At 44.1% G+C, this 17,253-nt stretch overlaps 1 protein-coding gene across 1 annotated transcript in view; it reads right to left on the bottom strand.

The window, feature by feature from the left end:
• ValRS (Valyl-tRNA synthetase) overlaps positions 1-17,253 on the bottom strand; it is a 108,686-nt gene that overhangs the window by 12,730 nt on the left and 78,703 nt on the right. Inside the window, exons 19-22 of the mRNA XM_075684804.1 lie at positions 16,647-16,794; positions 11,752-11,879; positions 3,547-3,702; positions 2,214-2,423 (exon numbers count right to left, since the gene is read on the bottom strand). Of these exons, the coding sequence (XP_075540919.1) occupies positions 2,214-2,423; positions 3,547-3,702; positions 11,752-11,879; positions 16,647-16,794 (642 nt within the window). The remainder of the gene's footprint in view (positions 1-2,213; positions 2,424-3,546; positions 3,703-11,751; positions 11,880-16,646; positions 16,795-17,253) is intronic.

The following is a 17,253-nucleotide window of genomic DNA, read 5'->3' as shown; positions in this document are numbered from 1 at the left end:
CAGTAGAGATACAGTAAAATATTGAGAATGCAAATCTCTTGGGTCATCTTTAGACTTTCGTATCATGTGAAATTCGTATTAGCTATAACAAATGATAGCCACAACACCAAAGTTCAGGTAATATATACTTGTTTATTTATGACAATTACTTCTAGTTGAAAAACTCCTTGATTACTTTCTGGACCACTATCCGCTCAATGCTCTAGAGAATGTCCTAATGAAATGCGCAGAATCTCATGCTCATTTCTTCACCCACGTTGCCAGACTTCAATACACGCCGCAGTGAGTGTTTTTCAACTGCACAGGTCTCTGTCAGGATCATGGTAGATGCATAAGTTGACTTCACAACTGTACACCATGGCCGTACCTCTGCGAGAGGTCTCGCAGCTGCTCAGATATTCATATCATCTACTGCAACCTGGGAGAGCATTCAAGTCACACGGAAACATAACATATTGTGCTTAATGAATTACGGCCAGGACTTCTTCAAAATTCGTATCACCCTGAAATTCAGATCAACCATGATCATATCATTAAGATTCGACTGTGCACAAAGAAAGCAAAAAACAAAGAGCTCAACTATTAATTTATTATGCTGGGCATGGTACCTAAGCATGCGAATGTTGGGCAAAGCAAGCTCAGACAGCCTCTCATGTGTCATGGAGCTTGCATGCGGTACTGCCCAAGCACGTGGCCCAGGCCTGTACAACACAATAGACCGAAACTAGGAAAAGTTCAGTTTTTGACAATGTATCACTGGATCTGGTCAGTGAAGCATGCAACAAATGCACCATTAACGCGTAGCTGGAAAATGGAATACACTAAAAGAATAAATTTCTTTGTAGTGCTGGCATGGAGCCTGGAAATGAGAGGACCAAATGCACAGGCCTGACAAACAAGAGCAAAGTGCAGCCCTTGATTTCTACTAATTTGCTATCGTAATCGATGCTTCACCTTTTGGGCAAAACTGCGACTTTTTTTATTTACTGCAACTTTACTGCATTGGGAGTAAATCTTTTTTCCAAATGAGAGAGAGTTGTATTTCTGTATGAAAGAATGCAGTGCGCGGTACTCTGAAGAACTCTTTCTTTCTTTAGGTCCTGGCAAAAAATTGTTACAATGACGAGAGTGTTTTTTCTTTCCTTCTTTTTGGCCGCGAAAAACGGGCACGCGTTACAATCGACGGCGTGTTATAATCGAGTAAATACGGTAATTCAAACACCATCCTCTGGTCTTGGCAAGCAAACGCATTATTTAATGCAATCAAACGCTTCTTAATTCGGACGTATTTGGCCGCACATCGATTAATTTGGACAACTCTCTGAGCTTGGCAAGCCCAGAGTGCTGCAAATGTGCAACGCAAAAGAGCAAAAATGGTGCGAGCGTACAACCGAAACGGAGCGGCGAAGTCCACATCATCATGATTGCGCTGACAGCCACCACGGTTTCATACACAGCGGTTGTGGCATACAGTAGTTTTGTTTTGACTCGGTGCACACACCTGCCACACACCTTCTAACTGCATAGTCGCCATATATGATCGCATCAATGGCGGCCATGCTTTCGTCAGCAATTCTTGCAGCAAACGGTAGTTTCGTTTTGACTCGGTGCGGGCGTCAGCTGTGTGCATTTAGAACCGCAAGGTCGCCATCTATGATCGCATCGATAGGTGCCATGGTTTCATATGCAGGGGTTGCGGCCAAAAGATTTCACTTTGACTCGGTGCTAAGCTGTCGAGGATGAAGAGCACCGGCTACATCGCTATGGGCGGATGATCTGTTGGCGACCAGCTCACTGACGAAAAAAATTATTGGGATGTGACCGCAGTAGTGAAAAGCATGTCTCAGCTAAAGACGCGAGCCACAGCTACACTGAGAAGGAAGTCGTGAGGCTTTTGCTGCTGATAGCACTAATCAATCACGAGATGACAAGAATTGTAGCTTCTGCACCGATCTTGTGCAAAATAAAAATAGCACTCAGTAAATAAATAAGCGTTGACATAGTAAGAATTTGTTTATTGTTTTCTTGATACCCTTGATAATTTGACATTTGGTTTAATTCAAACATTTTTTTCAGTCCCGCGATATCCAATCTAACGAGGTTTTACTGTAAATGTCCACGAAACAGCACATTGAAAGGTGACCCTATGGACCTAACCTGCACAGAATAATATGCTTAAGCATTCCAGAATAAAAAATGACTGCTTCACTTGCCTCGTCCACTTCAGGGTAGGCATCGACACAGATACTGGGTGCAAGGTTGGCACGAGGCCTGCGGGGAAGCCGCTGGTACAGCTCTTCTGTCAAGAAAGGCATAAATGGGTGCAACAACCGCAGGCCTGCATGCAGGCAGGTCACCAAAACCTCAGAAGAAAGACGCTTGGCCTCCGCATCGCTCCCTTGAAAAACGGGTTTCAGAGATTCCTGCATGGGTAAAGCAGTAGATCAGGGGGAGTATTCTATACGAGTCCACCTAGTGGACTGTCCATTTGAACCACCGCTGATTGGCTGGGGCTGCTCGTCTCCCGCTCACTCGCACAGCTCCATCCAATCAGCACATCAGCAGCGGTTGAAATGGTTTTGGTTAGGAATAGAGGGAGAGGACACTCAGCTGTGAGCAGGGGGAGGAGAAGGAGCTGCCTCAGAAGTAGAGGAGCTTTAGTGCAGTGCCACAGGGAGCAAAGTCAGGGCTTCTCCATGTTTTTTTTTTTCACCCCTCTACAGTATTTTGTTATGATGACTGGATTCTGCAGTCTATGGCACAACTAGTCTGCCTTGCACACTGCCTTGCTCAGGAAACATGAACAGAGAGCTTCAATCAGCCACAAAACAGCACACACACTTTACTACTACAATTAATTGAGGGAAAACAGAAGATGACATTTTGAAATTAAAAACCAACTGGAAAGACATTTTGGACCGCGTAAGAAGCCTAGTTTCAGACATTTCAGATGTAAAGTAACTACCATGCAAAATTTTGTGTCTGATATACGAGTGGAAGCATCACAAAAAGCTTGCAAAAACAGACATTTCTGATACCGAAACCGAAAAAGACAGAAAAAAAAAGAAAATGCCATTATGACTTGCAAACAATGACAAAGCACCTAGAATGTTGAGAACCAGCACAGCGGCTGGGCGTGAACTCTGAGATCAAGGGGATAGGTATCATATGCACTTACCACTGGGTGCTTGTGTCAGGTTACATGCTATTTAAAGACTGTTAATAAGAAAATTAGACATTTGCCAGCCTTGTAACTTTGCCAAGATAGTTTTAATAGTACTATATAGTACTACTTATATATAACCAGGTCAGCTAAAGTAAATGTCATTGCAGCTGGCCTTAAGGTATACTAGAGCGATTCGTGCCCCAGATATACCTATGCCTAGCTATAACACAGCACTGTCATAACGGCTGAAAAATTTTAATGACTCCATATGCAATAAGAGAAAAATAAAACAAAGCAAAGACAAGTAGTATAAGTTGATAACACAAACGAACAGGACCTCCCAAAATGCAGGCAAATTCTTGGGTAGTGAGAGCTCTCACCAGATAAACATCACAGAGTTCGTAAAGCCAGAAGTTGTAGATGGCAGTGGTGATCTGTGGGAAGTCATATGATTCAAATCCTCTGTTGCACAGCTCTGTAGCCGCCGACAGCCGAGACAGGATCCATTTGTCCATAAGTGCTTCTTCCTTGGGGGCCTAGTAGTAATGAATGAGAGCAGGACAAGCTTTGATTGATGTACCAGGATAGATAACTGTTAGGCTCTAAAACTATTCAATGTTTATTAACAAAACTTCCAAACAATGCAATGTTGATGGCCTTACTGGCAATGAAGCTGTAATACGCTATGCACCGTGCCTATAAGGGCACCACTGAAAGCCGCATAGCAGCGGCCGTTGGACCCGCAAGCGGGCCTTAAGCCGGAGACGCCTACTTTTAATGCATGCATGACTGAAGGCGTGCGTGCAATTTGCTGCTTGTGCACGTCCCAGATAGTTACTTCTGTGGTGTCAGTGTGCGCAAGGAGATCGCACTGTACAATATTGGACATGTGTCCAATTTCTCGACTGTCTGGGACGACATTGTCTCCTTATGCGCCAAGTGTTTGCCGCAGACGAGTATCAACAAGCTTGCCTACAAAGTGGAGCTTATCGCCAATATGCCACTTTCATTATAATGCATCGGCTGCTAATGGCTTCGTTTGTTGGCTCGTGAACCAACATTCTTCATGCGCACACTTGCTTCGTTTACATGCCATGTATGTTTATAGTAGGTTGTGGGAGCGCCGTCGCGCCTGCGAATGCATGGTTCATACAGGTGCGGCCACATGAGAAGCCAGCAATGGTAAAGCTTGCAAACTAGCACGATGAACTTAAAGAAAACAGTACATATAGGACTCTGGCAATAATTAAGAGTTGATTGTTTTTATGCTTGCTTCTTACCACTGCATAGCATGGACTTCACATGTTCCATTGTTAAACAAGCAGAGCGTTTCAATGATTTCACGGGAGCATGTGAGTGAGATATCAGAAGACGCCACAGCTGAAAATTTTCCTCCCTGGTCAGTCAAGAGCATATTGCTTTTCTATTTTATGTTATTTTTTAGTGTCACCACCATTCTTACTAGGATCACCCTTGCACCTAAATACAGAATTAAACCGCATGTTGTATCGCCCGTTGTAATGCCCCGAGTAAATAGCCAATGCAATGCATTTTAATTAGGTAAAAGAGTATGTTGACACAATATTAACAGTTTGAAAGCAAATACAAAGCATGGCATTAGATATTCTTGTAAACCTCGTGCTACATTGAAATCATTTTCAAAACAGAGACAACTACAGTGAAGCAACATAAACATATATTGGCCCATTTCATGCAAAAGAAGAAAAAGAGAACAAGCAGTCGCTAGCACCACTAGCAAGAAAAAAAAAATAAACATGAAGGTTTCAGAATTGACCACAACGCATGACACAGCTGGAATAAAGTGAATCGGCATTAGTTGCAGACATCAGGGCTTCGAAGTTCAGGCATTTCCCACTACCGCGAAGTGATATTAAAAGGTGTTCAAAATGAGGTTGAATGCCCTGTCAAAAGTCTTTAATGCTCACAGAAGCCAGGTTGTACAGTCAACACACAGATAGCCGAGGCAAGCGTACGCCGTTCTATATCGTAGGTCACATTGTGCATGCATTGCACAGAGTAGCCGACTCTGTGCAACGCATGGGAGATTGCGTGACACTTTTTTGAAGGCGCCGTCACCTGCTTTTTAATAAGGAGCCCTTTGTTCAGAGCGTTTAAACAAAATGAGTGCTTCACAGCTTCGCCATGTTTGCCACTCGTCACGTTCTATACCAGTGCCTGCAGTACAGTGTGCAAAGACAATCGCTTTCCGTTGTGCTAAACCAGTTGGACGACCAGCCTCTGTCGGAAGAAAAAATTTTACAACATAGATGCGACTTAACATCGCATCACGAGGCCGTGCAAGTGCTGCTTCTTGAGATCGACCAGCTTGTGTGAACACCTGTGATTGCCTGTAAATGCCTTTTCTGTTACCTGTTTTCTTTTTCTTCTTCTTTCTTTTTTCTTTTTTTTCAAAGGGGGCATGCCGTCTCATCAGTAACAACAACCTAATGTTTGTTGTATTTTATGGACTGTAGACGAGGCGACCAAGTTTAAACAACCCGCCGTGGTTGCTTAGTGGCTATGGTGTTGGTCTGCTAATCATGAGGTCATGGGATCGAATCCCGGCCACGGCGGCCATATATCAATGGGGATGAAATCCGAAAACACTGGTGTACTTAGATTTAGGTGCACACTAAAAAACCCCAGATGGCCCAAATTTCCGGAGTCCCCCACTACGGCGTGCCTCATAACCAGATTGTGGTTTTGGCACGTAAAACCCCATAATCTAATAATCTAATCTAACACTAAAAGCGCAGCGACATAAAGCAAAAAATAAAACATAGTAATTGCTATAAAACTGCAGTAAACGAAGTGCGATTGCTCATCTTCTCTGTCGAACAGCCGCGATCCACTGCCGCCGTCACTCTTGCTCGTGAAGCAGCAGCGGAAACTAAGTGTGTGCCTCGTGAGTTTTTGTATTTTTCAAAGCACTCAACTATGCAACAATTATTTCAAGACATCGCTGAAGGCTGGCAGAAGTGTTAAATCAGGATAAAAAACGCAAACATAACAGAACGCGCACAGGCACTGACAGGAACAGTGCTCGCCCGAGATACGCCTACGCTTCATAGCCTTGGCGACAGGCGGCATTGTCGGTGTTTTGCGCATGGCATATAACAGAGCTTGATAGGGCGAGGGAAGAGGTACAGACAGCAACAGCGACATAGAATTCAAGAAAAGTGTACAAAAACTAATCTACTCCATAAAGCTTCCATACTATCTATACACTGTTTTTCACAAATTTATACAATTAAACCTTGATATAATAAACTTCCGTATAACGAAATTCTTTGTAAAACAAAGTACAGTCCATGCCCGTTACAACGAATCCACATACAAGATAATTTCGGATATAACAGACTATTCTCCTCACTTTGTTTGGTCCGCCTATATTGCAATGTGCTAAGCACGAGTTCAGGGGATCAAATCCTGGCCACAGCAGCCACATTTGAATGGGGGCGAAATGCAAAAAACGCCCATTTCTCATGCATTGGAGGCACGTAAAGATCCCCAGATGGTCAAAATTTATCCGGAGCCCCCCACTACGGCGTGCCTCATAATAAAGTCGTGGTTTTGGCACGTAAAACCCTTGAATTCACTTGAATTCAAATATATTATAATGTAACTAAATGCACTTTTAACGGACCCAGCTACAACAGATTATTGGCTACAAAAGAAAAATTTTTTGACAAATTTTGTTTAAATGGTGCAAATACAACATACTTTGTTGCGACAATGTGCGCATGCAGCCATGCACTGCATTTACCTACAGTTAACCACAATATAACAAACTTTAATATAAAGAAGTTAAAAATGAAGTATTTAACTTTTTATAACTTCTTGTCTATAGAACACAATGGGACGTATTCTTGGATGGCCAATATCACTTTCAGTGTGCGCTCATTGGTTGGTTGAGCAAAACCGGATGAGCCCATTGACTGGACAAGCACTATGTCACGCGAAAGGGATAGTATCACCGAAAGCGATTGTCCAAGGACATGTTACCATGTTTAGAACCCCAATGTAACGAAGTGTTTACACACAAATTCATTATAATGAAATTTTAATGCTGCCCGAAAGGCATACTGAAACAATAAATGGAAACTCCCGCAGGCAAAGATGGTAAAATTGTTGAATTACAAGTGGCTGTTTGAAAACGCCCTTCTCAATCTCAAATCATGTGCCGCACAACCAGGAGCAACCGTCGAAGCTGAGCAGCGTCATGTTCCATATAAAGTCAACATGCAAGAAGATCCTATTGCACTCTGTACGCTGCACTTTGTGTGCGAGCAAAAGCATGCGAGGGTGAGCCGAGAAGGATGTTGGCTTGATGAGCACCATCTTCCCACACGAGCAAGGGGAAAGGGGAGAGTGGAACTCGCTCATAGTAACGCGATCAAGTGTGCACGAGAAGGAGGGGCAAGTTGGCACACACCTCCCTTTTTAGAGCAGCCATCGCTGCGCATGGCTGTCAGCACGGCTGAGCGCATATGCAGCCCATGCGCCCTGTTTTAGAAGTAATCTGCCACATGTGCAAAGAGTGGGCGTGGCAAAATAATGCAGCCTCATGTGCGCTGTCTTCCCGCACGTTTACAGTGCAGTCCACTTATAATAATATTAAGAACGAAAAATCCTATCATTATAACCGATCATCGCTATATCTAGACTACCGCTTAAAAAAAAAAGAAGGAAAGAAAAAACTTACTGAACATACATTTGAAGGTTTGAAACCAAATTTGCCACCACTAAAGATAGACGTACAAAGTCGGCAGTAAAAATAAAATGTTTATTTTTACATCTGAACAGTGTGTCAAGCGTTAGGCGTGCTGAAATAGTCAGAAAGCTGCACTTGCTTGCGTGGTAGCTTCAGGTTTACAACCATGAACCTGAAACCTGAACAATGGTTGAACCTGAACAATGGTTGTGAACCTGAACCAAGTTCACAACTGTGAACCAGCAGGTGCCGCTTCGCGTCCAGCTGCTGTGCAAACACTGGCGGCAATAATTTAGCTTGCATGAAATCAATGAGCGACTCGATTGGGGTCAGCGTCAAATATGGTCCAATCTCGTCGTCCCTGCCGGTGTTGTCGTCGCCCCCCCCCCCCCCCCCCCGATCGCACAACACCGCCGCGACAACGATCACCCCCGTTGGAGATCTCTCTGCAGAATGAGGCAGCACTATCGGCACTCAGAAATTCCTCTATCGAAGCACAACCTGTTTCATCGTCAGTAGCGATGTGCTCCCAGGGCTCAGTAATGTCAGCGGCTTCCACCGTGTAGGGTTAACTATCATGGGGAGTTTTACCTTGGAGCACAAAGTGCGCTTTTTCAGTAGATCGGCATGGCCCCTGATTGCAGCTGTCATGATCACGGGGCGCCTGCATGGGCTTGTACTTCTTTCAGCCTTGCAAAATTTGCAGCTTCGTCTCAAACAACACAGCTCTGCACTTTGTTGGCACCATCTTCTACTAACTGGGGTGTCCGCTGCTTCGGGGCTGCTTCCGCGGCGCATTTCCGCACTCACTCGGAGAGTGTAGAAAAGGCGGGCACCGCTTCGTTTCTTGCTTTTCTTTTTCCTCTCTCTGCTCATGCATGGAGCACAGTTCCATAGCATAGCGAAGCACAATCGCGGGCAACACGGATGCGATGCGGCTGGCACCATCTTGAGGTGCACTGAGCCCTCTCGCGATGCTCTTCGTGGCTTTCGAAATCAGTGCACAAGCGAAACGCATTGTGTGGTAATTGCAGCAGATATAAACTCACGTAGGCAAACTTTTCGCCCTGTCTCGGCATTGTTCGTTTAAGGGACAAGCAACGCAAATGTCACGATGATTTTGCATGAAAAATGCCATCCAGAAGGCAACATTGGATCATTATATCCGGTATGCTGTGAATAAAACATTATTGTGTGTTTTTTTTTTCTCATAGCCCCAGTGCATAAGTTGATAGTAAGTCAACTCTTCGTTATAACCAATATATTGTTATATGTCGTATCGTTATAAGTGAACTGCACTGTAGTATTGGAGGTTGCATAATCTCTAGTTTCAGAGATGTGCTGAAGGGAGAGGTAGACAAAGCATTTCTCCCCCACTGCTAGTGCTTTTCGTGACAGTGGGGTCCCACTGCAGGCGATATTATCAGCCACGGGGGCAAAGTGGACGCAAAAGCATGGCTGGCTTCACCTTATTCGTACTGTCGATGTGAAAATATCATGACACGGCATGAAACCATATCTTTCATTACATACTATCAAAATCAGGAAAATCAATTTTTTTCTCATTCAAATTCGCCTTTTCTGATTGGCCGATAATTTTTAAAAATTTGCAGCCCCTTCCGTGTGAAAAAATTCAGTTACTTATTTGCATAAAAGGTCAAATTTGAATGTAACAAAATTTCGATATAACGAAGCAAATTACCGATTTTACGACTTCGTTGTACAATGAAACCTTGTTAAACCGTAGTTGGCCGGAGCTTGGAAAAAGTACATACTAAACGGTAGTACTGCTTAACCAAAATACCATGAGATCGCCCACTTACTTGTCTAAAATGGAACTCGGAGAGAGTGCGATGAAAGGGCAAAAACGTGCAGTATTTATTCACTTCACGCGACAAAAGTCTCTTATTTTTTCGTTTGATGCCGTGGCGGCCTAGCAGCGATGACAGAGGCCTCAAACTTACTGAAGCTGCAAGCCAGCTTTTCAGCCAGCCCCATTTTCCCGGCAAATACTCGCATGGCAGATTCCTCGTTGGCGTTGCCTATTCTCTGTGCACGGGCGCGGTAGTGCTGCAGAAGTCGCGGGGTGCCTTTTTCATTGCGGAGTGCTGTTCTCGTCGCAACGATTGCATTCATGGGGCCGACATAAAGTGCAGCTTCTGTCACTGTCAGGCCTGAATCGCCCGGGCTGTAGCATTCCATGTCGTCCTCATCACTGTTGTTAGGCAATAGGCAATACTTCGGCAACAGAGACAACGACGGCGAAAAGTCGAACCTCGTAGTCGGCATCTTTTCGCGGTCACAGCAGCGCTGCCGAGCAACTTCGCATTTCAAGTGCCACACACCATAGTCCAGCGCGGCCTTCGTGCCACGTTCGATAGCACGAATGATGTCCAATGTTTCTTCTACGCTGAGCACCCGGTGTTTTTTATCCGAGCTTCGTCATGGCACAAGACCTTGCTTGCACAACGCCGAAATGATGTTGATGTGGCTTCACGTGCAAATGCACAGGGCGCTTGGAGGCCGTTGTTCCGATCTCTGAGGCTTGTTGTTCTGACAGGCCACCCAATGAGGACGACACACCACTGTGATTATGTGACGAAAAGTGGAAACACTACGTGTTAACCGATACGTATGCAATAAGCTGGTACGGTTTATGCAGATACAAAACGTATTATGGTCAATGGCCGCTGAGTCAGAGATTTGATTTTACTACTTTTAAAACGGAACTACTATTTAAGTGGGTACGGTTTAACGAGGTTTTACTATATAGATGTTTACCTGCAATCAATTTTTATAACGATTTATTTTGAACCTCAAGTAACAATGTGTGTTTACACACGATTTTAATACGTAATGAAATTCCCCTGTCGCGGCTAAGGAATACCAAGGCAATAAATGGAAACTGCCATGAGTGCAGATGGTCAAAGGATTGATTTACATGCGGTTGCTTGCGGATGCACCTTTTAAATCACATGCTGCATGAGAGAGAGAAGCTGATGAAGCAAAGTAGCATTTTTGTCAGTACTGGCGAATTCAGCTAGTCATTGCCTACAAAATCTCACATTACGCGCAGTCTGATTTCAGAGGTCATAAGATTTATAACTGGTAAGTGTGGTGTCAGTGCAGAGCAGTGCACATTCACATCGACGCTAAGCTAAGTGCACTTGTATTGCGCATTCGTATTGATGCTAAGCCCGAAGGCACGTGATCAAATTTGAGCCACAGCAGCCGGGACTTGATCCCGCACCCTCGCACTTAGCAGCACAACACCAAAGCCACTGCAACACCATGGTGGGTACTGCCAATTTATTAGTGGGCAAAGAAAGCAGGCTAGCACAAGTGGTTGAGGTGCAGTTCCTATGGCTGACCCTCTCGACAGGCGTAAATGTGAAGAAAGTTGGTAATAAGAATGAATTTGGCATGCACATAATTAACACCCAAGGAAGGCGCAAAGGGAGATAGAGAACAATTGTGAAATTGTACACATGAATGCTTTCCTGAGTGCACAGGCATAGTGACAGCATGCACAATAGCAGCAGGCACAGCTAAGGATGAGGTATTAAGTGGAAGTGCTGTTCCAGCTGAGCACTCAGGAGAGGAGGCAACACCAGTGCAGATATTTTGGTCATAGGTAAATGAATGCACCGAATGTCACATGGCTGTCTATTTTTGATACATTAGAGCTCCTGAGAGCTTGTTGACGATACAGCTTTATGTGAAAAAGAGAATGCAGACATTGATCATCCATTGACCCTGCAGTAAATCTACACAATGAACAGACTAGTACGACGACTCTCACAGACTTTTCATGCAACAGTGCTTGCATTCATGAAATAGTACCACTAACCGGGGCAATTGCCTCTGGCCTGAAGGCATCACCAAGGGACATGAGTGCAAAGCGTGTGGCATTCCAGATCTTGTTACAGAAGTGCCGGTAGCCTTCCACACGGTTGATGTCCAGGTTGATGTCACGACCTGGGTTTTAATAAAGCCAGATGTAGGAAAAATGGTTTGAACACTGCAGAGTGTCTGCAGCTATAGTTGCGGAGCTTCAAATGGCATCTAAAGGCTATGATATAGGTCATGCACAGTGGAGCATAGCTGTATGTACTATGTAGGCAGCTAAATATGATGGTGTCTTTAAAACAGTCTATTAAAAAAAAAAAACCTGCACGAGCTTACAGGCCAGTAGTTCCTGGAAAGAAGACAGTAACTAATGGAAGGAAGAGATGCTAACTCTGAACATCTGGTTGGTTGCCCTATATAGGGGAGGAGGGAAAACAGATGAGAAAGGAACAAAGCCAAATATTGTAAGTTGATGACTAAAGTAGTCTTTCAGCAAGCAGTAACAAAGCATACATAATAAAAAATATATAATGTGCTTCTCAGCTGAAATAAGGCAGACAACTGCTTATCAGACTTCACCATTGATTTCACAACTGCACAAAACAGCTTGTGACCATAAATTGTATGGAAAATGAATACACAGACCTGTTTTTTATGGTACAGGCAAAAGCGAACAAAGAAGACACCTTTCTACAGACTGAGTTTGAAGATTAACAGAACTCTTTTCTGAGGAGAATTTAGACAGTGCTTCAAGAAGCCTTTGTTTCTCTTTCGCTTTTTACAGTACAACTTTGTTCATACATTTTTGGAAAAAAGAAATGTGGGAAAAGATGTATTAACCAGGAAAATGTAGGAGTCAAAGCAACTAAAGAATGTAACAGGCTCAACTCTAGTTGCATGACATCTACGTAATGTATCTACGTAATTGTACATAATGTAATTGTAATCGTAATGTACCTATGTAATCTACGCTGCGGCACAAGACGCCAACACGCTTCCGAAATTGGTGGGGCTCCGGAGGGCCAAGATGCATTTTCTAGTTTTCCTATTGCATAGTGCTTTAGGACGGTGACTAGAAATCAAAACGAAATCGACCTGGTGGGCCACGGCAGATGCCACTGGAGCAAAACATGACCCTCAGATTGCGCTGCCTGCAGCAAGGAACTGCGGAACGTTTGTGGTATCGCCTACTAAAAGCATGCAGTACGCTTCCAATGATACTACGCCCCACGCACTGTAAAACAGATGGGGGAGGATGCTTATCACAATAGGGCTAGAGGCGATAGCTGTGAATGCCACGTGCGACAACGCAGCACGACATTTGCTGGTACAGCCACACTTACTTACGATTATACCAGTTTTAACAATATATTGATTATAACAATGAGAAGCTGCTGCACCCTCAACTTTTGTATGTTTTCTATGGTGAAATAACTTACTTACTACAATGCTCCATGCCGCATTATCGGTTAACAATAAAGTCTGGCTAGTGGGTGTCCGTGCCGAAAGGTAACATTAAATGTGAAATCCTCGAATAGAAAAAAGAAGAAATTCGAGCCGCTACACAATGGCCCGCTGGCCCAACAGCCACCACGCGCTAATTTTCCAGCCTTCTTCACATCGCCAGCCTCGTGCACCACTCTCCCATCACCATTCCACCCCTTCGAACACGAATGGGCTGCGCCCATAGCTATATGCCATGCCACCCTCCAAAACACAAATGGACCATGTCAACTGCACTGCTCCCATACTGCTTGCTGGCCCCTCATTCTTCACAGTCTTGCCAATGGATTAGGTTGCTCACGCTCGTCATTGTTGCTTGCGTCGAAGTCATTTCTGGCCACGTGGTTTCTCAGCCTCGTTTGACTCATCGCCAAAACGGAAGATGGCTGATCTGCCCCCTGATCATCAGCAATGCATGACTTTGCTGGTGAAATGAAAGTACACTGCTATAGATTTGGAAACTAAGTGCTTCTAACCGATGAGGCGATCACTGCAAACTTGCTTGCATCGGATAGCGATCGAGACGACAGCGGCGATGACGTGGTATGGCAGGCCTAAACATGGTCCTCAAAGGACGCCCGGCAGATGATTCAGTCCCCTCTAGGGCTTCGTTTTCACGAGGAACCTTCTGCTGCACTACATGGAACACATGGATGCCTTGGAGAAGAATGTCTGCTAGCTTTGCGTAAAGCAAGCAAAGCCAAAGGACATGGGATTTTCTCGTGCAAGCCAGTGAGAAGTATGTGGGTGGCGAGATACTTGTGGCATCTCACCCCAGCGTTTCTTCTGGATTTCTCAAGCTGACAGGCTGCTGTAGCACCTTCTCAAATCTTTAGAAGGCCCCTTTTGGGGCCACCAACGTGATGCCTCGGCAGAGCTCCCATATCACTTGCCGCCCGAGACCCCTCTTTGCAATTGCTATAGCAGTGCCATTCTTGAACGCTGACAGCCACGGCTTGTTACACGCAATTTTAGGATGCAGGAAGCAGAGTTAAATAGTTAAATGAGCAAATACAATCAGCAGCCAGATGGAGGAAGGTTGTGGTGAGGGGCACAGGCCTCCCTGCCATTAAAGTTTTCTCACAGCAGCTCTGCAATCCCCCTATTCTGATTTTTTTTCAAGCAACTCAGTTATAATAATTATCAGTTATAACAATGGAATTTTCATAGCACTTGAATATTATTATAAGTGGGTGCAACTGTACTGGAATAAGAAACTGAGCGCATGCCGGCATTTTCCCATGAGATGGGCAGCCACTGTTCTCAACTGCGCGCGCCTCGTGCTTTTTCCTGTTTACAGGATATAAAAGCCGAAAAACATATCATACTGTCGCAGTCTGCAGCAGAGAATGGCACCATGTTTGGGTTATTGCCTATGAAAAGCATGCAGTATGCTTCCAATGACACCATATTATGTGAAACAGATAGGTGAAGATGCTTATTACAATATGGTAGGCGGTGATAGCTATGAATGTGGCGTGCCACAATCCAGGTGGAGATTTGCTGGCACCAGAATAAGAAACTGAGTGTGCACTGGCACTTTCACGTGGGACAGGCAGGCAAGTATTGTGGTGAAGCTGCCGCGGTAGGCAGCTACTGCTCTCGATCGCACATGACTTGAACATTTTCTTGTTTACATGGCGTCTAGCAGCTGGAAAACATATCATACGATCACAGTTTGCCTATATATTGAACGTTGGTGCCAAAAAATCTTATTTTCAAGTAAAAAATAAGCAGAACGCAATTGGGTCACTTTTTTTTTGTTCTCGACTGCGAACGTTAGCACCAGGAAAGCATACGTAATGGGACTATATCAACAAGGTTCTACAGTATTTCATAGAGGTTATAAAACAATTTATATGGTTAGTGCCAAAGTAATAATAGCCAGGCATACCATACAAAGCTTTCATACTTGAAAGTGGATACAAATAAAGCTTTGAAATTCTTTTGACTATTGTCCAAAAGGATCCTAAATAAAATTGTAGCCCTTTGAGCATAAAATGCTTCTTGTCCAAACTGCGAGAAGGTTTGGATCATGAATCCACAACCCAACAAAAGTTAATGTGAATAACAGAGCACGAGTTCATGCAGATCTAAATAGAGGTCAGAGTAATCAAATAATCATGGTCGAATAGACATCCAGTGCTAGTCACAAACTCATATTATGTACAAGTTTGAAAAAACGTAATTTGCCAGTAGAGGCAAGGACTAAGCCCTGGCTATGAGGCCTTAGGTGTTGCTGCCAGCCCATAGTGCTAACCACTGAGTTATTGACCAAGTGGTGTTGGCTAGAAGCGCTATGCAAACATCATGTGGACATGATCGTCTCTACAAAATACCACACCAATAATGTGCAACACGAAAAAAACTGAAATTTCATATGAAAGGCCACATGCTTTTCAGTGCAGCATGTAACCACCTGATATACTGAAGGAGAATCATTCAACATATTCCCATTGCAGAAGTTCTCAGCGTGGCCAAAATTTACTAGTGGTAGAACCAAGCAGGTCTCCCTGGTGTGCATGCTTTATAGTCGACTTCCATTAATTCGACCTTGACAGGGTCGACAAAATTCCTCATCAAGTTATTCGGCAGGTCGAATTAAACAAGATGCAGAAAAAACTTACGAACACACAGCTCATTCATTTAGCAGTATTTGCCTGATTCTAAGGTGCCCCAAACCAAACTTCTGTGTGTCCAAAGTAGAAGACTAACATAGAGGTAACATTAAGGCCCCTAACCAAAGTTGAAATTTAATGCGCACCCGATTTTTTTAGCAAGAAAAATGGGCAAGGGTCTACTATGTGTTGCACAGTAGCAGCCAGTTTTATAAAGTCGGCTTCGCCGCACGGTTTTTCAGTCAGCTTCACCACAATGCAACGGTAAAATGCAGCAAAGCATACAAACGCACAAACACAGTTTTAGGCTTAATTTTCTGGGGGAAAAAAAAGAAAAAATGCACGTTAGAATCACGTATATACCGTAATCGAGCAATTTGAGCTGCTGTTATTGCTTGAATCCTCCTAGGGCACGCAGAAAATAGGTGTTTTCGAGGGGAGACAGTGTGTTGAATGCATTCAATGTCCCCTTACTTTCACCGAGACAGATACTACCAGTAAAAGGATAGCTGCTGGGGTAAGGCACGTGCATGCTGACTAGTCATGTTCAAATTATTCGGCGAAGCCCAATACCAGATTGGAATAGCGAAAGCTTGGACCCATAAAAATGCATGGGCACCAGCCGGGACCTTCAGTAGGGATTGAATTTACCAAAAGATTTAGTTAATTGGAGTGAAATTAATGGAAGTCTACTGTGCTTGCCACAGGCTGCCACCTGCATCCCCCTAGGAATTGTCTAAAGTGAAAGCCAGACCTAATAATGCTTTCTACCTACCCTGGGACATATAGGCACAGAGTGCAAAGCGCATGGCATCAGTGCCACACTCGGGGATGCCTCGTGGGTAGTCAGTCTTCTGGCCTTGCTTGGCACGCTCTATCTCAGCTGGGTCTAGGTTGGAGTCGTAGAGCTTCTGGTTCAGGTCCTGCAAAGTATCCATAGGCCGGGAGCAAAGTTAAGGCCAGAAATAGCCAAAAGTGAGCTAAAAAACATTAAAAATGAATCAAGGACCAATATGACTACAATGAACAATAAAAGTACCAGATAGAACTGACGTGTTTCTGCTTGTGACGTTCTTTTTCTCTTAGCTTTGTGCTGCACCATTACACATTAATTGGCCCAACTTGCAGAAGTAGTTTTGGTGAAAAGGTAGACAAAACCCAGGGCGCTACTCCAACTAAAGAAAAATTTAAAAGAAAAGAAGACGTTTCGGCTCCCACATGGGAGCCTTGTTCACAGGTAAAATAAACAAAGGTGTTTGAACAGCTCGTTTAAATAGTCTTGACCACGTAACACAGGCAGCTTGCATACACTGACGGCAGACTGCCATCGCTCCTGTTCAGTGTGTGTGGCGTAGTCTGAATCATGAGCGACTCAAGATAAA

Source organism: Dermacentor variabilis, chromosome 1 (assembly GCF_050947875.1).
Source record: "Dermacentor variabilis isolate Ectoservices chromosome 1, ASM5094787v1, whole genome shotgun sequence".
Taxonomy (NCBI): domain Eukaryota; kingdom Metazoa; phylum Arthropoda; class Arachnida; order Ixodida; family Ixodidae; genus Dermacentor; species Dermacentor variabilis.
Note: the sequence above shows the minus strand (reverse complement) of the source record. Positions and strands in the feature narration are given on the sequence as shown.